Here is a 23,311-nt window from a genome sequence, read left to right on the forward strand (position 1 = left end):
GAAAGACTACCTCGTGGCCGAGACCGTCCTCGTCCTCCGTTGCTCTGCGCGACCTCACTTGCTTCTTCAAACCACCTCGACAACATGTCAGACATTCTCTGCATCAGTGACACATTGGGACTTTGCTCACCTAGCACAATACAGGTCTTATCAGTGAATTTAGTAGGAAGTCAGCATCTTTCACTAATGCAAAAACCCAGATTTTAAGGTCTTTAAAATGAGAGCATTTTTATAAAAAGAATCAAACTGCCTAAATAAATTCCGTGAGTGTATATAAATCTGTTAGCACCATCGTCACATTTCACAGTAAACGTTTGTGGAAGTGACGCTCCATCTGAATGCTGAGCTCCTCAAGGACAGGGTTTACATCTCCTGCCTCTTTGTCTACTCTCGGTTCCGCCCACCCCGACCCAGCCCACATCTTTAGCTCCACTAGCGCAGCTAGGAAGGGCTCACGAACTGTAAACTCAACCGATTAAAAGAAAGGTTCGCCGTCTCACTTGCATTTCCTTAAACTCCACTTATTTTCACCACACCAGAAGCATATTCCAGTGTGCTGAACATAGTAATAGAGAGAACCATGTATACAGAACCATTTGGGTTCTGAAATTAACAGAACCCAGATGTATTGTATTTATCTCTTCCCTCTACTCCTTTCCTGCTTCTAATATATGAATTTTCTCTTAAGGGAATTACCAAATTAAGTATGACACCAAAACTAACAATTCTAAGCTACAATCATATAATTTAAAATGCGAATCATCTGTTCTTGGATTTTCTGTGAAAATTTAATTTTATACTTTATTGCCTTTATATAATGTTTCTTTATATTTAAATATATAAGATGACACCAAGTATAATATATTGGAGAATATGCTTTTGATCTTAAAAGAATTCAGAAGTCATTAAAGTAGATTTTGGCTATAGACCAATTATTAAAATACACATAGATTAATTCTATTTTAAAAGTGTACCATCTTAAAGCTCCCAAAGTAATTTCTTATGCTTGTCAAAGGCACCTGATGATAGGAAAAACACATTTTTATCTATTATAAAACTCTTGAGTTGGAAATTAAAGAGTTTTCATTTTTCTTTTTATCTAATAGGCAAAATTTCAGAAGTTTGATGATATCCAATGTTTCATATGGCAACGGGCATTCTTATACTTCCAGTAGGAATGTAAAATAGTGCATTTATTTTGGAGGGTAATTTGATAGCTATCAAAATTAAAATGCACTATCCTGTGACCCAGTCACTCATTCCATTTCTAGGAATTTATCCTCAGATACACTTGCACAAGTACGTTAAGATATACATACAAGGATGTTTGTTTTAGCATTACTTATAATAGCCAAAAAGAAAAAAAGAAGTTGTTAAAAGATTAATTTTTTAAAATTTCGTATTAGAAAAGGCTGAGCAAAGCAGACATACCATCTCGTTCTCGTTCACTCTCAGGCCTCGCGCGAGGTCCAGTGTCTGACCAGTCCCCACGAAGTCTCAAACGCTTCACTGGAGGCTGTCGTAACTAAAAGGTGAAGGGAAAATGCATCTGCTCAAGTCTTAAGGCTTTAAGTCTAACAGATTCTTCCCACGTCCCTGCTGTCTCTACTGAGTAGGCAGAACAGATCCCAGGTCAAAATACGACAGACGGTGGCATCTACTGATGGTGCAGCCTAACCCGAACCTTCACCCTCAGGAGTCTGAATATAACTTTGACATCAGTATCTGTGACTTCTAATGCCACCAGTGTCTCTCTACAATTGACAACAGGAAAGTCATTTAACCAAAAGGAGCTTGAGTTCTCTATTACAATGACACACACAGTCTAGGTAAAGTGCCTACACACGTGACAATAGGAACCGTCACTCTTCTATTATTATTAATGGTTTACTCTCCGGGTCCCCCCATCTACTGCAATCCTTCACTACTCACCTCGGGGTCTCTACATTTTTCCCTCATTTGTGGCTAATAACTCTTCTTCTTAGTTCAGAGAAAATAAAGTCAGTCCTGCAGAAATGACACTAATTTCTTCAGCTGCATTCTACAAACGTACTGCCAGTCTACAACTTCCGAATTCCTTCGAACCTCTCTCAGAAGACGAATCATTTATTTTGTTTACGCTTAATCTCTCCACTGCGCTTTTTATTTCATTCCTTCAACCACTCAAGCACCTTGCCCCGACAATGACTCTCCCACAACTACGTCCGTTTCCTCTCTCATTTCTTCCTTATGACATGCTGACGGTTTCTCACCGTTCTGAACAAACATCTCCATTTTATACTATGATCGAGCTCTACTTTTCCCACATTTTCTGAAGCTTCATCGTCCAGCTGCTTGAAAAGAAGTCTGCTATTCGGTCCGCCTTCGTCTACCCCCTTCTCAGCTCACCCAGTCACCCCATGCTCCCATCCTCCCACTGCACTCAATTCTCTCAACCTCACCAATGAGTGACTGCAAAGCTCACCCATCAGTGACACAAGGAACAACAGTCAATCGCCAATTCAAAGAGCACCCTTCACAGCCTACTTCGTTTGATGTCTATGGCACTTGACACTCTTGATTATTCTCTGTAACTTTTACATTTTTAACATTTTTTATTGAGATAACACACACACCAGAGCAGCCACCCTTCTAACGTATGTAAGTCAGTGACGCATATGCACAAAGCTGTGCAACCACTTGCACCGCCTCTAATTCCGGAACATGTGCATCACCCCAAAGAGAAATCCAACAGCTGTAAGCAGCTGTTCTCCTCTTCTCCCACCACTCGGCTCCTGGCAACCGCTAATCTACTTTCTGGTTCTGGGGATATGCCTATTCTGGACATCTCATCTAAGTATGTGGCCCCTTCTATCCGGCTTCCTTCACATGCTGTAATATATTCAAAGTTCATCCGTGTTGCAGCATGTATCAGTATTTCGTTTCTTTTAATGGCTCAATAATATTCTATTATTTGGATATACCATATTTTGTTTATTCATTCAACACGCTATGAGTACTGAGTTGTTTCCACTTTTTGGCTGTTGTTCATCATGCTGCTATGAACATATGTACAAGTTTTTAGGGGGACATATGTTTCCAGTTCTCTTCAGTGTGTATCTAGAAACGGAACTGCTGGACCCTGTGGTAACTCTATGTTTAACTTTTGAGGAATTGCCAAACTGTTTTCCAAAGCAGCTGCACCATTTTACACTCCTACAAGCAATGTGTGAAAGCGCCAGGTTTTCCACATCCTTATCAACACTGTTACTGACTTTTAAAATTTTAGACAACCTAGTAAGTGCAAAATGGTACCTCACTGTGGTTTTGACATATTTTGGTTACTGGATTCTAAACCATAAATCAAATATATGATGCATAAACACTTTATCTCATTTTGTGGATCACTCCCTTTATTTTTATTTTTTAACATAACATTCATTGATTTTCTTTTTCCTCACAATTAAGCAGATTTTGATAGGAACTTAGTGACAGCTTAGCTGCGAATTTTCTGTTTTCTCCTGGAAACCATACTAAGCAGCAAGATGGGGGGGAAAAGTCTACACCCTCAGCAAAGAAGACAGAGGGTAAAAAAACCCTCACAAATTCCCCAAGTATGTAAGTGTGGCTAGAAGCAACAGAGAAGAGCAAATGTGCACAGGAAGCCACAAGCGTGACCGGGAGCAATCAGAAGACTAGAGGAAGCCTCGTGTGGCAACTGGCCAAAATGTTACACAGATAATCATCTCCAGAACCAGAGGGCCTCGCTCTGTATGCGAACTATATTTAGAATAGAAAAGAGCTCTGCTCCGTAGTTATCAGAGAGGAACTGTATATTATACAAGCAAATAGCTAGTGTCATAACCTCAACAATTATTTCTGGAACAAGATCTTCAAGTTAAAAACTTTGAGTTTTTGAGAGGGAAAATAACCTACTCAAGAATAATGAAAATGGGGGCGCCTGGGTGGCTCAGTGGGTTAAAGCCTCTGCCTTCGGCTCAGGTCATGATCCCAGGGTCCGGGATTGAGCCCCACATCGGGCTCTCTGCTTAGCAGGGAGATTGCTTCCTCCTCTCTCTCTCTCTCTCTCTCTCTCTCTGCCTGCCTCTCTGCGTACTTGTGATCTCTGTCCATCAAATAAATAAATAAAATCTTTAAAAAGAAAAAAAAGAATACTGAAAATGCTACAAGCATTAATTCAGTCATTCAAGAAAGACTCTTCTGAGCACCTTATATGTGTCAGGCACTACTCCAGGTATTGGGAAAAGATCAATGGGTAAATCATACAAAAACCCCAATGTCACAGTTTATTAACTAGCGGAGTAGGTGAACCATACATGATAAAAAAGTAAAACATACAAAGAAAGTGTTAAGTGTTATGGGGAAAAAATTTAAGTAGACAAAGGAGATAGGCATTACCAGGCAGTTAAAGGCTGTGACTTTAAACATGGTGGTGAAGTAGGGCCTCGCTGAGAACGTGACAACGGCAAATATCTAAAAATAGCTAAGAGAAAATGAAATCCAGATATGCAGGAAGACCATTTCAGGCTCAGTAAACACAGACGGTGTAAGGAAGACACACGCTTCAGCTGCCTGAATAGGTCAGGAGAGGCGGCCGGAGCAAGTGCAGTAGAGTATGAAGGAACAGCAGAAGTCACCAAACCACGGGACAGAAGCACTTGAAGCCACTGACAGGACCTTCATTTTGCTTTGAGGAGATGGAGAGCCACTTGGGAGTGTTGATCGAAGAGTAGCATAATTTGACTTGGTTTTAAAGGATCACTGGGCTGCTACGTAGCTACAGGACAAGTAGGGGAGCTGGTTAAAAGCAACCACAATCATGTAGGAGAGATAGTGAGGCCTTGGATCAGGGTAGTAATGACAGTCTGAATGGGAAGTAGTACTACAGATCTGGGATACGTATTTTTGGCACAAACCATGGGGTCAGGAGAAAATGAGGAACTGGATTCAACAAAGTAGTCCATTACTGAAGTGGGGCAGGTACAGAAAACGTCAAATAGATTAGTTAGAGGAAAAGACAGCAAAGACAACAAAAAGAAAAAAGGAATACAAAAATAAAGGAAATGAGAAATTTTAAAAATTGAGTACAAAAAAATACTAAAGAAGGGAAAAAAATGAAAGAAATTATTACAGGATTAAGAATTAAGAAAATAGGTTTTGCGGCAAGATGTCAGAGGAGTGGGAGACCAAGATATCATCAGGTGCCAGGAGATCAGCTAGATAGGTATCAAACCATCCCGAACACCTACAAGCCCAGCAGGAGAACGAAGAGAGGAGCAGCAATTCAAGGAACAGAGAATCAACCACCTTCCAGAAGGCAGGACCTGTGGAGAAGTGAATCCGAAGCCACAGGAACATAAACCGCAGGGGGAAGGGCCGGCTCCTGGCGAGGGTGGAGCCGCTGAGAACAAAATCAGGACCTTTACAAGTCTGCTCCACTGAAGGACGTCGCTCCAGAGGCGAAGCGGGGGGTGGAGCCCACGTGAGTACAGTGTCGTCTCAAGACCCACAGGGTCACAAAAAGACAGGGGGTGTCCAAGTGCGGCAGAGCTCCCGGGTGTCGGAGCGGGGAAACTGGCTACAGAGACGGAGCCAAGTCATTGGTCCTCAGCTCGGGGTGACCTTAAACCATGATCTGAGGCACATTCGGACCACTGCTCTTTCAGCAGGGACCCTGTAAGTGGCAGACCTGGGGAGACCCCCTCCTTCCTCCTCTGGAAGGAGCGGCCCAGGAGCACACAGCAGGAATCTGCTGGGTTTGGAGACTCCAAACGGGCCGTGCACCAGAAACAGAAATGCTCTGTCACAGGCTAAGGGAACTCAGAGCACGGCCGGAGACCAGGGAGATGGGAGGCACTGACTGATTTTTCTCAGAGCACTGAGGAGCGGGGCCCTGAGCTCTTGGCTCCTCCAAGCCAGAGACTGGGCGGCCACCATACCGGAAGTGTTTAGGGAACAAAAGCTCTGAGTGAACCCAAGCAGATTGCTTAGCCCAGCCCCTGGCAGGGGCAATTCAATTCCGCCTCAAGCAAAGACATTTGAGAATCACAGCAACAGGCCCCTCCCCAAGAAGATCAGCAAGAACATCCAGCCAAAACAAGTTCACCGATCAATGAGAACTGCGCAACTCCAGAGGTAGGGGAAAGCAACATGTGAAATTCATGGCTTTTTTCCCCATGATCCTATATTCTTTCAAAGTTAATTTTTTTAAGTTTTATTTTTTTCTTATTCTACCTTGTAAAATTATTCCTCTTTCATATTTTAACATTTTAAACTATTTTATCTTATCAATACCTTTTCTTAAAAATCTTATGTAATTTTCATTGTTATAGTCATATTGTCTCCCTTCATTGTATTACCTTATTTTTTGTATACATCTAGTCTTTTTTCTTTAAAATTTTGGGATACAGTTTCTTCTAAATGATCAAAACATACCCTAAATCAAGTGCATGGCTTAGTTCTAATCTCTAGCCTGATCACATTCTTTCTTTTTTTCTTCTTTTTTCAAACAACTTATCAATTCCTTTTTTAGTATCTTTTCTAATATTCATCTTTACAGTCATATTCTATCCCTTTATCATTTTCACCCTTATTTTTGTGTATATGTATATATAAGTTTTTCGTTCTTTAAAATTTTGGGAGGTAGTTTATTATAACAGACCAAAATGCACCCAAAATCAAGTGTGTGGCTGTGTTCTATTTATCAGTCATATATATAGATTTTTTTTCTTTTTTCCCCCTTTTCTCCCCTCCCCAACTGGTTTTGGGTCTCTTCTGATTTGCTTAGTGTATATTTTTCTGGGGTCATTCCTACCCTTTTAGTATTTTGTTCTCTCGTTCATGTATTCTTTTTTTTTTTTTTAAAGATTTTATTTATTTATTTCTTTGACAAACAGAGATCACAATTAGGCAGAAAGCCAATCAGAGAGAGGGGGGGAAATAGGCTCCCTGCTGACCAGAGAGCCTGATGTGGGGCTCGATCCCAGGACCTGAGATCATGACCTGAGCTGAATGCAGAGGCTTAACCCACTGAGCCACCCAGGTGCCCCTCTCATTCATCTATTCTTATTTGGATAAAATAACAAGGTGGAAAAACTCGCCACACACAAAAAAAGAAGAGGCAGTACTGACAGGTAGGGACCTAATCAATACAGGCATTAGTAATATGTCAGAACAAGAGTTCAGAATGACAATTATCGAGGTGCTAGCTGGGCTCAAGAAAAAGCATGGAAGATATTAGAGAATCCCTTTCTGGAGAAATAAAACCCCTTTCTGGAGATAAAAAGGACTAAAATCTAACCAAGTTGAAATAAAAAAAGCTATTAATGAGGTACAATAAAAAAGGGAGGCTCTTACTGCTAGGATGAATGAGGCAGAAGAGAGAATTAGTGATATAGAAGACCAAATGATGGAGAATAAAGAAGCTGAGCAAAAGAGAGACAAACAAGTGCTGGACCACGAGGGGAGAATGCGAGAGAGAAGTGATACCATAAGACAAAACAATATTAGAATAATTGGGATCCCAGAAAGAGAAGAAAGAGAGAGGGGCAGAAGGTGTATCACAGCAAATTATAGCAGAGAATTTCCCTAATTTGGTGAAGGGAACAAGCATCAAAATCCAGGAGGCACAAAGAATCCCCCTCAAAATCAATAAAAATAGGTCCACAACCCATCATCTAATAATAAAACTTAGAAGTCTCAGTGACAAAGAGAAAATCCTGAAAGCAGCTCAGGGCAAGAGGTCTGTAACTTACAATGATAGAAATATTAGATTGGCAGCAGACCTACCGACAGAGACCTGTCAGGCCAGAAAGGAATGGCATAATATATTCAGAGCACAAAGTGAGAAAAATATGCAGCCAAGAGTACTATTTCTGGCTAGGTTTTCACTGAAAATAGTAGAGATAAAAAGCTTCCATGACAAACAAAAACTAAAACAATTTGCAAACACCAAACCAACTCTACAGGAAATATCGAAAGGGGTCTTCTAAGCAGAGAGCCTAAACATAACAGACCAGAAAGGAATAGAGAGATTATACAATAACAGTCACCTTACAGGCAATACAATGGGACTAAATTTATATCTTCCAAAAGTTACCATGAATGTAAATGGACTAATCTGCCAATCAAAAGACACAGGGTACCAGAATAGATTAAAAAAAAAAAAAAAAAAAAAAAGAACCATCGATATGCTCATTTTAGATGCAAAAACACCTCCAGAAGTAAAGTGAGGGGGTGAAAAACAATTTACCATGCTAATGGACATCAAAAGATAGCTGGGGTGGCAATCCTTGTATCAGATAAATTTGATTTTAAGCCAAAGACTATAATGAGAGATGAGGAAGGACACTGTGTCATATTTAAAGGGTTTGTCCAACAAATAGATCTAACAATTTTAAATATCTCTGCCACTAATATGAGAGCAGCCAACTATATAAACCAATTAACAACAAAATCAAGGAAACACACCAGCAATAATACAATAATAGTAGGGGACTTAAACTCCCCTCTCACTGAAATGGACAGATCATCTCAGCAAAAGATCCACAAGGAAATAAAGGCTTTAAATGACACACTGGACCAGATGGACATCACAGATATATTCAAAACATTCCATCCCAAAACAACAGAATACACATTCTTCTCTAGAGCACATGGAACATTCTCCATAATAGATCAGATCCTAGGTCACGAATCAGATCTCAGCCAGTACCAAAAGACTGGGATCATTCCCTGCATATTTTCCGACATCGATGCTTTCAAACTCAAACTCAACGACAAGAGAAAAGTTGCAAAGAACTCAAATACATGGAGGCTAAACAGCATCCTCCTAAAGAATGAATGGGTCAACCAAGAAATTAAAGAAGAACTAAAAAAAATTCATGGAAACAAATGAAAATGAAAACACAACTTTTCAAAATCTTTGGGATGCAGCAAAGGCAGTCCTGAGAGGAAAGTAAATAACAATACAACCCTTTCTCAAGAAACAAGAAAGGTCTCAAATACACAACCTAACCCTACACCTAAAGGAGCTGGAGAAAGAACAGCAAAGAAAATCTAAGCCCCGCAGGAGAAGAGAAATAATAAGGATCAGAGCAGAAATAAAGAAAATAGAAACCAAAAGAACAGTAAAATGGATCAAGAAAAGTAGGAGCTGGTTCTTTGAGGAGAGAATTAATAAGACTGATAAATCTCCTGGCCACACTTATCAAAAAGAAAAGAGAATGGACCCAAATTAATAAAATCATGAATGAAAGAGGAGAGATCACAACCAACACCAAAGAAATACAAACAATTATAAGGACATATTATGCGCAACTATACTCCAGTAAATTTGACAATCTGGAAGAAAAGGATGAATTCCAAGAGACTTATAAACTACCTAAAGTGAACCAGGAAGAAACAGAAAACCTGAACAGACCCATAACCAGTAAGATTGAAGTAGTCATCAAAAAGCTCCCAACAAACAAGAGCCCAGGGCCAGATGGCTTCCCAGGGGAATTCTACCAAACATATAAAGAAGAATTAATACCTATTCTCCTGGAACTGTTCCAAAAAATAGAAGTGGGAAGAAAACTGCCAAACTCCTTTTATGAGGCATTACCTTGATCCCAAAACCAGACAAAGACCCCATTAAAAAGAATTAGAAACCAATATCCCTGATGAACATGGATGCAAAAATTCTCACCAAAATACTAGCCAATAGGATCCAACAGGACATTAAAAGGATGATTCACCATGACCAAGTGGGATTTATTCCAGGGCTGCAAGGTTGTTCAACATCTGCAAATCAATCAGTGTGATATATTAATGAAAGAACAAGAACCATATGATACTCTCAATAGATGCTGAAAAAGCATTTGACAAATATAGCAACCTTTCTTAATCAAAACTCTTCACAGTGTAGTGATGGAGGGTACATACCTCAATATCATCAAAGCTATCTATGAAAAACCCACAGCGAATATCATTCTCAACAGGGAAAAACTGAGAGCTTTCCCTCTAAGGTCAGGAACATGGCAGGGATGTCCACTATCACCACTGCTATTCAACATAGTACTAGAAGTCCTAGCATCAGCAATCAGACAACAAAAAGAAATGAAAGGCATCTGAATCGGCAAAGAAGAAGTCAAACTCTCACTCTTGGCAGATGATATGATACTTTATGTGGAAAACCCAAAAGACCACTCCAAAACTGCTAGAACTCATAGAGGAATTCAGTAATGTGGCAGGATATAAAGTCGACACACAGAAATCAGTTGCGTTTTTATACACCAATAGCAAGACAGAAGAAAGAGAAATTAAGAAGTCAATGCCATCTACAATTGCACCCAAAACCATAAGATACCTAGGAATAAACCTAACCAAAGAGGCAAAGAATCTGTACTCAGAAAACTATAAAGTACTCACAAAAGAAATCGAGGAAGACACAAAGAAATGGAAAAGCATTGAATGCTCATGGACTGGAAGAACAAATATTGTGAAAATGTCTATGCTACCTAAAGCAATCTACACATTTAATGCAATCTCCATCAAAACACCATCACTTTTTTTCAAAGAAATGGAACAAATAATTCTAAAATTTATATGGAACCAGGAAAAAAAACCTGAATAGCCAGAGGAGTTGAGAAATAAAACCAAAGCTGGTGGCATCACAATTCCGGACTTCAAGCTCTACTACAAGGCTGTCATCACCAAGACAGTATGGTACTGGCACAAAAACAGACATGTAGATCAATGGAACAGAATAGACAGCCCAGAAGTGGACCCTCAACTCTATGGTCAACTAATTTTTGAAAATGATGGAAAGAATGTCCAATGGAAAAAAAGACAGTCTCTTCAACAAATGGTCTTGGGAAAATTGGACAGCCACATGCAGAAGAATGAAACTGGACCATTTTCTTACACCACACAAAAAAACAGTCTCAAAATGGATGAAAGACCCCAACGTGAGACAGGAATCCATCCAAATCCTTAAGGAGAGGCAGAAACCTCTTTGACCTCAGCCGCAGCAACTTCTTCCTAGAAATATCACCAAAGGCAAGGGAAGCAAGGGCAAAAATGAACTATTGGGACTTCATCAAGATCAAGAGCTCCTGCGCAGAAAAGGAAACAGTCAATAAAACCAAAAGACAACTAACTGACAGAATGGGAGAAGATATTCGCAAATGACTTACCAGATAAAGGGCTAACATCCAAAATCTATAAGGAACTTATCAAACTCAACATCCAAAGAACAAATAATCCAATCAAGAAATGGGCAGAAGACAGGAACAAACATTTCTCCAAAGACATCCAAATGGCCAAGAGACACATGAAAAAGTGCTCAACATCATCACTTGGCATCAGGGAAATACAAATCAAAACCACAGTGAGATACCTCCTAACACCAGTCAGAATGGCTAAAATTAACCAGTCAGGAAACGACAGGTGTTGGCAAGGATGCAGAGAAAGGGGAACCCTCCCACACTGTTGGTGGGAATGCAAGCTGGTGCAGCCACTCTGGAAAACAGTATGGAGGTTCCTCAAAAAATTGAAAATAGAGCTACCCTACAACCCAGCAATCGTACTACTGAGTATTTACCCTAAAGATACAAATGTAGTGATCCCGAAGGGGCACGCGTACCTGAACGTTTATAGCAGCAATGTCCACAATAGCCAAACTATGGAAAGAGCCTAGATGTTCATCAACAGATGAATGGATAAAGAAGATGTAGTGTATACAAGGAAATATATACAAATATATACAAATTCCTTGTATACAAGGGAATACTACACAGCCATCAAAAGAAACAAAATCTTGCCATTTGTAATAACGTGGATGGAACTAGAGGGTATTATGCTGAGCAAAGTAAGTCAATCAGAGAAAGACAATTATCATATGATCTCTCTGATATGAGGAATTTGAGAGAAAGGGTGGGAGGTCACAGTGGGTAGGGAGGGAAAAAATGAAACAAGATGGTATCGGGAGGAAGACAAACCATAAGAGACTCTTAATCTCAGGAAACAAACTGACGGTTGCTGGGTGGTGGGGGGTAGGGTTAGGGTGGTTGAGTGATGGATACTGGGGAGGGTATGTGCTATGGTGAGTGCTCTAAAATGTGTAAGCCTGATGATTCACAGATCTGTACCCATGGGGCAAATAATACATTATATGTTAATATTTTAAAAATCCATTAAAAAAAAGAATTAAGAAAATATAAAAATATTTATTAAGAATTAAGAAAATATAAAAATATCATTAAAACATAAGAAAAAATCATTATGTGAAACTTTGATTCAAATTTTAAAATCCTTTTCAATCATTTCTTATATCTCCAATCAAAATACATTATTTCTTCCTTTGCTCTACTTATATAGAACATAACTCATAGATAATTCAATTAAGTTTTACATATTCATGTTTTTATATCTTTATTTCCACTAAACTGTAAATTCCTGAGTGAGAGGCGATGTCTTTGTCAACGTCATCCTTGAGTTTCTTAAAATTTCTACAGGACCTAGTGTAAAGTAGATGTTCAATAAATATGTGGTGAGTTGAGTGTGTCTGAACACTACTCTCAAGGATTTAGCATAAAACACTGAAGAAAAGGTGGTAAACTTAAGAAGGAGACTGACAACTAATTTCTTCTTCTATATATACCTGTGAATTGCTTAGTTTATTATACTAAGCATGATTTATTTTTGTAATTGTAATAATTTTTCAGAATTATTTTTCTTAATTTAGTTGATTCAACAAAGAATACCAAGAAAACCATGTTCAGAAAACCAAGTGTTCATGACTCAGCCTCATTCACTCTGATCATGCAAACATATTTTGGCTCAGTATTCTATGGTACAAAAGCTGGCTGGCCCACTTAAAATGTTTCTGCATTTCCAGCTTTCATTATGTAAGAGTCAGAAAGCTGCACTGTTAAGTTCACTGGAGCACAGGTCTCAAGAGGAATTACACAGCAGCAACAAAATGAAACAGCAGGTCTCATGTTTTCAATACGACCAATAAACTCAAAAATTGCCTTCATTAGCCAGCATCCCATTTTCTTTGTCAATTTTCTAATTCACTTAAATACACCAGAAAATTTAAAATCCCAAGAATATTTATAAAGATGTCCTGATTTTTCCCTAATATTACAGCCTAGTCTGCAATCATAACAACCGGATAGAGTTTTGCATATCACGAGAATCAGAAAATTGTTCTTTTTTACTACCTTTAAAATATGTTCCCTAATAGGAGTTGTGTCCAATACCAAAAAGTCACTAATAATAGTAAAGCAACAGTTAACTTCAAATACATTTATAAGCCAAACAGTAGTGATTAAACACAGGACATTAAAAAAAAAAGCCAAAGTGAAAAATATATTGGAGAAAGAAGCTAAACGGGTTAAAACAAACATTTTTCTATTGCTGCATACTTCAAGGATATATTATTTCTGGTTTTTGCCTTTTATAAATAAGAAGATGGTTTGCTATTTTACTTTTTTAAAGATTTTAAGTAATCTCTATACACAGTGTGGGACTTGAACCCACAACTTCAAAATCAAGAGTCACACGCTCCACTGACCGAACCTGCAAGGTGCCCCAATGGTTCACTATTTCAGAGTCACCTAGTTTTCAATATATAATATGTATATAGATCGATATATAATAATTAGAAAATGCAATATATAAACTTCAGTAAGACTAAACTGTTTATGCTCACCAACAGGATTTTACCTATTACCATTTACTATTCATATGTGGACAGCAATTCCCTCCTCTCACCACTGTGTGTGTATATGTATGTGTGCATGTGTGTACTTTAACTTGACTTTTTCTCACTTACTTGTATGTATTTCGTAAAATGCACCCGGGGAGGGAGGTTACTAGTTCTGACTGTGACAGAGAAACATGACCAGAAGAGAAGGAGGTCACTGTCCACGTCTGAGTAGTGAATGGTAACAGACAAAACGCCTATTGGTGTATAAACATAAACATTTAGTCTCTTTTGAGTTTAAACATCCAGCTTTTTATTGTTTTAATTGTTTTTTATAAGACTGTTAGAACCACTGATAGTTCTTGCTTGCTGCTGTGTCTCCATATGAAGTTAGAAAAACATTTTACTATTAAATATTTTCTCTTTAAAAATATTTCACAAGACTTTCTTCTAGAGCTTTATCCTTAATGATTAGCCCCTTTCATGTATACTCGTGCCCTTCTACAAAACCTAGACTATAAATACCTTGAAAATCAATTATATTTTTTGAAGCCCTTCAAGTCCCAGGAGTCACTGAATTCATGTTTCTGAACGGAATAAAGAACATGGCTTTGAGCAATCTTACCTCCTCTCTTCTTTCTTCCGCAGAAGGAGTCTTAAGTTCCCGTGCTGTATCATCTTTCGGGTCAAAAAGATATATATAATCTGAAGAGTAACTAACAAGAATCTCTCGGCCATCTTCACTGTAACACAGAGATGTCACCCTGCAGGACTTATTATTAAGATGGGAAGGGATAAAACGGGCAACCATTCCAGTAGTTCCTCGACCTGCATAATTCCCTAAATAAAAAAACAGGAAGTTGTATACATTTTTTAAGAAAAACATTTTAAAAACTCTTAATCCGAATTATGAGATATGTGATTTAATGTAGCAATATAAAATCCAAACTATCATATTCTATTTCTAGGAAAGGCTCTTTTCTTAATAGCCTAATTTTATAACAAAATAATAAAGAATATAGTATGAAGGTTATGTAGCTTAAAAAAAAAAATTTCCCGAGTGGCTGGAATTGCATAGATTATATAAATGTTTTATAGGTTACATAAATGTTTTATTTGAAATATGAGTTATTTAATCAATTAAAATGATTTGTGATTATAGTTACACTAAATCACTTTCCAAAAATTTTCCTCCAATGAAGATAATATAATTTTTACAATATAAATAGGTGAGCTTATATTTATTACTAGCATACTAGATAAAACCATGCATTTTCCCTTTAAAATTATTTACCTTTTGCTTTAGGTTAGAAAAGGTTCTTTTTAGTTTATTTATTTTTCTTAGTAACCTCTATAGTCAACGTGGGGCTCAAATTCATGACCCTGAGATCAAGAGGTACATGCTCTCCTGACTGAGCCAGCCAGGCACCCCTATTTTTTTTAATTTTTTTTTTAGATTTTATTTATTTATTTGACAGAAAGAGAGATCACAAGTAAGCAGAGAAGCAGGCTCCCCGCTGAGCAGAGAGACCCATGTGGGGTTCGATTCCAGGACCCCGAGACCATGACCCGAGATGAAGGCAGAGGCTTAACCCACTGAGCCACCCAGGCGCCCCTCACCCCTATGTTTTTAAAAGATTTTTGATTGTCATGAAATTTTCCTCTTACAAAATGACAGAGTAGGGGCAGTATTCCAGCTTTAATTTTGACAGTCATCAATATAATATAATATGATACGATAGGGAGGGGTCCAACTGGCATTTTGTGCCCATGGAGGTCTGGGAATGCTAAATTCTAAGAGTCCCACAAAACTGTATAAGGAGACCTACTGCACAAGGAGGTCTTGTCCTGCCCAAAATGTCAATTGTGTCCCACTGCTGAAAAATATTAATTTAGCCTAGAATTTCATCTTATATTACTACTGTTTCCCCTAAAAGTGCATATCCAAATAGGTAAGATTTCTCAACCACAGTTCCAAAAAACAAACCAACCCCACCCCCGAAAAACCACCTACTCTTCCTTTTTAATCTTTTCTTTCTTTTTTTTTTTTTTTTTAAGAGTGTGTGCATACGAATGGGGGCAGGGGAGAGGGAGAGAGAGATTCTCCATGCCCAGCACGGAGCCCAACTCAGGGCTCAATCTCACGACCCTAAGATCATGACATGAACTGAAACCAAGAGTCGATGACCAACTGATTGAGCTACCCAGGCGCCCCCAACCTAGTCTTCTCATTTCGGTACTCTGTGTCCATTTTTACTGGATATAAACTGACACTGAGATTGAGACTGTTTGTTTCTGGCCAACACCACTTTTATTTTTAGCAATATAAAGTATGCGAAAATATACAGATGTAGGTGTACTTGCTGGGTGTGTGGGTATATAATCCTGGCCTTCCCTTCCAAGAAAATGCTAATAAGCTGGCTTTAAATGGAATATTCCAGAGGCAGTTTCATTCCACAATGGAATGAGAAGCAAATGAGGAGTTTAAGAAAGACTCAACTTCAGGGCTGCAGCAGTATCAGTAACAGTACTTAACAGGGCTTAAACTGGGCTTATGCTGTGCGTGAACACGTACCACGTACCCACTGTTCTTCCCTAACTTTCCTCTCTACAACAAAGAGAAATGAGGAGAGCCAAGTGTTCTGGGCTGATAGTGTTCCCCCACAAATTCATGTCCATCTAGAACTCAGAATGATTCTGGAATATATGGAAATAAGGTCTTTGCAGATGTCATGAGGTGATATTGCATTAGGGTAGGTCCTAGATCCAATATGATGGGTGTCCTTATAAGAAGAGGAAAATGTGGATTCAGATACACACAGGAGAGGACAGCATGTACATGTGGAAGCAGAGAGTGAAAGGAAACATTTAAAAGTTAAAATTGGGGGTGCCTGGGTGGCTCAAGTTGGTTGGGCGTCTGCCTTTGGCTTGGGCCCTGATCTCAAGGTCCTGGGATCAAGTCTTATGTTGGGCTCTCTGATCAGTGGGGAGTCGGCGTCTCCCTCACACTCTCCCTCTGTGCTCTCTCTCACTACTCAATCAATCAATCAATCAATCAATCAATCTTTTTAGGGATGCCTTGGTGGTTCAGTGGGTTAAGCCTCTGCCTTCGGCTCAGGTCATGATCTCAGGGTCCTGGGATCGAGCCCTACTTCAGGCTCTCTGCTCAGCAGGGACCCTGCTTCCCCCTCTCTCTCTCTGCCTGCCTCTCTGCCTGCCTCTCTGCCTACTTGTGATCTCTGTCAAATAAATAAAATCTTTAAAAAAAATCAATCTTTTTAAAAATAATAACAAATAAATAAAAGCCAAAGTTGTCAGCAATCATCACAAGCTAGGAGAGAAGCATGCAAGAGTCTTCCTGAGAGCCATCGACAGAAAACCTTTAACACCTTGATTTTAGACATCTAACCCCCAGAAATGTGAGAATCAACTTCTATTATCTTAAGCCATCCAATTTGTGGTAATTTGTTATGACAGCTCTAGGAAATTAATACATCAACTGTTAAAATTTTTTAAAGTGATAAACTGCAAAAGTATCACCTGGATAGGGTCATAAAAACTTCATAAAATGCTATTTTTATGTATGTATATATGTATGCATGTATGCCCCACGCCCAGTATGGAGTCCAGTGTGGGGCGTGAACTCATGACCCTGAGATCAAGACCCGAGCAGAAATCGAGTCAGACGCTTGGGACACCTGGGTGGCTCAGCTGGTTAAGAGTCTGCCTTCGGATCAGGTCACGATCCCAGGGTCCTGGGATCAAGTCCCACTTCAGGCTCCATGGTCATCGGGGAGTCTGCTTCTCCCTCTCTCTGCTGCTCACCCTGTCTATACTGTCTCTCTCTTTCTCTCTGTCCTGATAAATAAATAAAGTTTAAAAAAAAAAAAAAGAGTCAGATGCTTAATTTGCTGAGCCACCCAGGCGCTCTAGTAAAATGTCATTTTTTATAATAATCCATATTGCTTAAACACATTGTATTTATTGAATTTTATGAAACTAATGAAACCTTCAAATTGCAAATATGTCATAAAGATTTATTCCTTGAACTGACAGATTCTTATATTTTCTCTAATATACAGCTTTTTACCTGTGGCTCTTGTGCCCAGCATTCGCCGATCATATATTCGTACTGAGCTATCTGAACAGCCAACAGCAAGGTAATATGGTATCGGTGGGCAAATAGCGACAGATGTGGCAGCACGTCGGCAGTTAATTAAAATATCCTATAAAAGATTATACAACACCAGTTACACACAGCACTGCGTAGACAGGCTACTCTAAAGATTTAAAACTTTGAAATTTTTTAACATGTAAAACATTTTCCTTTTAACTAGAAGAAAATAACCATTCTCAGAAATTCTAACTCGGTTTGATAAGGAGAAGGAAAAACAACATGGTTTTCTTTATTTTTCAGATTTCTATCAGTTTTCCAACAAAATCAGCTTCTGTGAAGCCAAAATAAATATACTCAGTCAATATTCCTTCTCGGGAGTTTTTTGCTCTAAGGGAAATTCTTTTTTTCTTTGCACTTTGCTACACAACTCCAATACTGACTTCTAATACAATATTGTACATTTACCTTATAAAACAACCAAAATATGAAATACATGGAAATGTAAATTAGTGGTTGAAAAAACAAACAATACATGACTAATGCAAATTGCATTCTGAAGAGACAAAATAAAAATTATTCCCAAATATAAGACTAAAACACAGAGTAATTACACTAAATCAACAAAATTTAATACAATCAAATTCACCCATAATCTTATAACCCAGAGATACTTACTGTCCAATTTTAATTATTATCTTAATTTTTTTGGTCATTTACATAAAAATTGGATTCTTACATCTTTGCAATCTTCTTTTGTGCAGCTAGTTTTGATACGTGTATCAAACCACCGAACAGTCCCATCTTCACCACAAGAGAGGAAAGTATATGGGTCATTGGGTACAGTCATAATCTGTAGATGAAATTCAAAGTACAGGTAATGTTATTAAACATTTAAACAGATGTCTTTGAAAGATTTTACTATTATTTTGAAAATTAAAGAATAAATAAAGAAGTAAAATTATTTTCATATTCATAGACGATTTGATCATCTAAGTAGAAAATCCTATGTAATTAATTTTTCAAAAATGTATTAGAATAAGTAAATTTAGAAAAGCTGCAGGATACAAGGTCAATATATGAAAATCAATTGTATGTCTATAATATGGCAACAAACCATTAAAAACTGAAAATTTAAAAATAATAACATTTATAATAACGTGAAAAATAAAAAATGCTTAAGGACATAAAAGACACATAACAATGAAAATTATAAAACATTACTGAATAAAATTAAAGTCCTAAATAACAAGAGATAGACTGTGTTCACGGACTGGGAAATTTAATATCGTCACTTCTCCCTAAACTGATACACAGATTTGAAATAAATTCCAGCACGATTTTTGGCACAAATTACAATTTGATTATCAAATTCATGTGGAAATACAAAAGACCTAAAACACCTTAAGTAATGTTGCAGAAAAAAGAACAAAGGACTTATACTACTGGCTTTAAGAGTTTCTATAACTACAGAAATTAACATAGTGTGATGGAGGCTTAATAGTGAATCACTGGAAGAGAACAGGTACTGATCAAAAATAGATGAAAATACATATGGCCAAATGATTTATGATAATGGTGCAAAGAAAACTCAGCGGAGAAAGAACAGTGTCAGAAAACTGGATATCTACAGGCAAAATAATGAACTTCAAGCAGTATTTCATACTTTCTTAAAAAATAAAAAACAACAGGGATCATTGATCTAAGTATAAAACATAAATATAAAACTTCTAGGAAGAAATCTTTGTGACTCTTGGTTAAAAAAAGATTTTGAGATATAACATTGGCCCATAAAAACAAAGAGCTTTGGTAAAATGGGCTTCCTGAAAATTGAGAGCTTCTTTTGGAAGGACAATATTAAGAAAATGAGAAGACAAAACTGCTGACTCAGAGGAAAAAATTATAAATCACATACCTGAAAAATATCCAAAACATATCTTGAAAATCCCTCAAAACTCAGTAATGAGAAATGAATATACCACCAAAACAATGGGGAGAAGATCTATGACAAGCACATGAAAAGTGTGCTCATCATTAGATAATTGGGAAATAAAGTTAATAACACGAGAGATTCCACTCTGTATCTATCCGGATGTCTAAAACACGAGACTGACCACAGCAGGCGCTAAAAGGGTGCAGAACAACTGATCAGCCGGGCTCTGCTCACAGAAATGTAGAATGATGCAACCATCTGGGACAACTCAGCAGTTTCTTAAAAAGCTAAACTTATACTTCTAATATAACTCAGTCATTCCACTCCAAGGTGATTACCAAAGACAAATGAAAGCACAGGTCCATACAAAGACATTTATACGAATATACAAAACGGCTTTATTTGCAACAGCCCAAAACTAGAACAACCCCAAAGCCCATTCAAAAATGAAATATAAAGAAACTGTGATATATCTTTATAAAGGAATATAACTCAGAAATAAGAAGTTAGTTACTGATACTCTAACAACATGAATGAATCTCAAACATGATTATTATCCTAAGTGAAAAAGTCAGACCAAAGGAAGAATACATATGGTTTGATTATATAATCTCATTCATATGTAGTTCTACAAAAAATATAAACAAATCCACAGTAATTGAAAGATCAGTCATTTCCAAGGATGTGGGGGTAAGTAGGGACAAGAGAGAGGGAATAAAAATGGGAATAAGGAAATTCTTGGATATAACGGCTATATCCATTACCCTGACTATGCAAATGATTTTAAGGGACAATAAATTGTCAAAACTTACCAAATTCTATTCTTGAAATCAATGCTATCAACATTTCATTTAAAGATAAGGTACTAACCAGTGTAATAAGTCAAGAAAAAGAAGCAAAAGGTATATCCTTTGAAAATAAAGAATGAAAGGGGCGCCTGGGTGGCTCAGTGGGTTAAAACCTCTGCCTTCGGCTCAGGTCCTGATCCCAGGGTCCTGGGATCGAGCCCCGCATCCGGCTCTCTGCTCATCAGGGAGCCTGCTTCCTCCCCTCTCTCTCTCTGCCTGCCTCTCTGCCTACTTGTGATCTCTGTCTGTCAAATAAATAAATAAAATCTTTAAAAAAAAAAAAAAAAGAAAAATGTCATAATGCAAAAAAGTTATCACTGTGTACACAGAAAATCCAAAAGAATCTATAGTTGAATTATGATCATTAATAAGTGAATAAAAAGACTGCTAGTTTTAAAATATTATAAAGTCAATTGTATTTCTTATACCAGTAACATTTAAAAACTAAAATACTTAAAAAGGGGTGGCTGGGTGGCTCAGTGGGTTAAGCCTCTGCCTTCGGCTCTGGTCATGATCCCAGGGTCCTGGGATCGAGCCCCGCATTGGGCTCTCTGCTCAGCGGGGAGCCTGCTTCTCCCTCTCTCTCTCTGCCTGCCTCTCTGTCTACTTGTGATCTCTCTCTCTCTCTGTCAAATAAATAAAATATTTAAAAATAAATAAATAAATAAAATACTTAAAAAGATAACATTTACAACAGTACCAAAATATCAAATACTTAAAAAAATTTTAAGGAAAAATGTACAGTAATGCCACACTAAAAATTATAAAATATTTTAGTGAGAGAAATTAAAACCTTAATAATTACAAAAATATATCATCCCCATTGATTGGAATATACAATAATTGTAAGATATTAGTTTGCCCTAAATTTATCTTTAAATTCAGTATAATCACAATCCATCCTTCAGCAAACTTTTTGTTGGAAACTAATATGCTGCTTTAAAAAGTTATATTGAAACACAAAAAATCAAGAATAGTCAAAATGTTCTTGTAGTAGGGGCGCCTGGGTGGCTCAGTGGGTTATGCCTCTGCCTTCGCCTCAGGTCATGATCCCAAGGTCCTGGGATTGAGCCCCACATTGGGCTCTCTGCTCAGCGGGGAGCCTGCTTCCTCCTCTCTCTCTGCCTGCCTCTCTGCCTACTTGTGATCTCTGTCAAATAAATAAATAAAATCTTAAAAAAAAAAATGTTCTTGTAGTAGGAACAAGAAAATGTACTATTAGATACCAAGAGTCATTTCAAAGCTATGGCAATTAAAACAATTTGGTACTTAAAAAGGTACAAATATACCAATATTTGGTCTATACCAATAGACCAACGGTGCAAAATAGAGTACAGAAATGATCTATGCACATATGAACTCTTAATTTACAGTTAATGGCATGCTGAATAGCAATGGGGGAATAAAACCAGTATTTTAGGATTGGGTAAAATCCATATGGAAAGAGTGGTATCAGCAAGACTGCAGAACAGAAAGCCTCAACTCACTCTCCTACAAGAACACTGACTTTTAATAATAATATAAATTCAAAGAGCTTTGGGGCACCTGCATAGCTCAGTTGGTTGAATGCTGGACTCTTGATTTTGGATCAGGTCGTGACCCCAGGGTTGTGAAATGGAGCCCCAAGGCAGGCTCCACACTAAGCACGAAAGCCTGCTTGGGATTCTCTCTCCTCCCTATGCCCCTCCATCGCCCTCCCCAACCCTACTCATGCACACTCTCTCCCTCAAAAAAATAAATAAATAAAGTCAAAAAGCATTTATGAAAATGCCAAAAATCAGTTAAGAAGGCAGTACATCAGTCAAGTTCAAAGCCAAGTACAGCCATGTTGAACGGAAAAAGAAAACTTATTTCATTTAATCGTATCAGTGCCTCCCCTAAGGCAACACAGCTCAATACTGGGGGAAAAAAGCCCAACTGCAGCTTCTCCATTGGAAAGGAAAAAGTAGAGTAGAATGTCTGTCCAGCTTACGAGTAGAGGAAGGCTGCCAGGGGACTAGTTTCTGTCTTGCTTGACTCAGCATTCTCATCTTGAGAACAAAAGAGAGCTCAATGGCTTCAGTGAAAGACCAAAAAACCTGCAGTACCATTGACAGAAAAGGGAGCAACGTTTAGAGCACTCTAAAGGGAAAATTAGATACACAAGACCAGAGGAGATACATCATCATCAAAAGTCTAGGGGATCTCCAGAATCTCTAGCTGGGCTGATTGGTGAAGACCTTCCCTTATACCAAACAAGTCCATAAAGACTGGGAGAGATGGCTGTTTTTATGAAAGCAAAAATCACAACAACAAAATACCAAGGCACACAAAGATACAGTGTAACAGCCCTATCAAAGGAACAAAATAGCTTCAGAAACTGACTCTAATAAGATACATGAATTACCTAAGAATTTACAAATTAATCACCCTAAAGAAGTTCAATGCACTACAAGAGAAAACAAATAAACAACGAAATGAAACTAGGAAAATGACACATTAACAAAATGAGAGTATCACCAATGACCAAAAAAAAAACTGGAAAAAAGAACCAAACGGAAATTTGGGGACTGAAGAATATAATAATTACTTTAAAAACTCACTAGAGGAAATCAACATCAGGCTTGATCAAGCAGAAAGAAAAATCGGCAAACCTGAAGACAACTCTTTCGGAATCACCATGTCAGAGGAACCCAACGGAAGAATGCAGAGACGTGCGGACGGCCTCAAGGGACTCACAGGAC

General features: G+C 38.0%; 1 protein-coding gene across 6 annotated transcripts in view; it reads right to left on the minus strand.

Moving 5' to 3' along the window:
• The window catches only part of DCAF6 (DDB1 and CUL4 associated factor 6), a 142,823-nt gene that overhangs the window by 71,993 nt on the left and 47,519 nt on the right, over positions 1–23,311 (minus strand). For all 6 annotated transcript variants that reach the window (XM_080824067.1, XM_080824066.1, XM_080824065.1 and 3 more), the window contains exons 5-9: positions 18,547–18,660; positions 17,784–17,919; positions 14,319–14,533; positions 1,432–1,525; positions 11–130 (exon numbers count right to left, since the gene is read on the minus strand). In XM_080824067.1, the coding sequence (XP_080680193.1) occupies positions 11–130; positions 1,432–1,525; positions 14,319–14,533; positions 17,784–17,919; positions 18,547–18,660 (679 nt within the window). The remainder of the gene's footprint in view (positions 1–10; positions 131–1,431; positions 1,526–14,318; positions 14,534–17,783; positions 17,920–18,546; positions 18,661–23,311) is intronic.

Source organism: Martes martes (assembly GCF_963455335.1).
Source record: "Martes martes genome assembly, chromosome: 15".
In the NCBI taxonomy this organism is placed as follows: Eukaryota; Metazoa; Chordata; class Mammalia; order Carnivora; family Mustelidae; genus Martes; species Martes martes.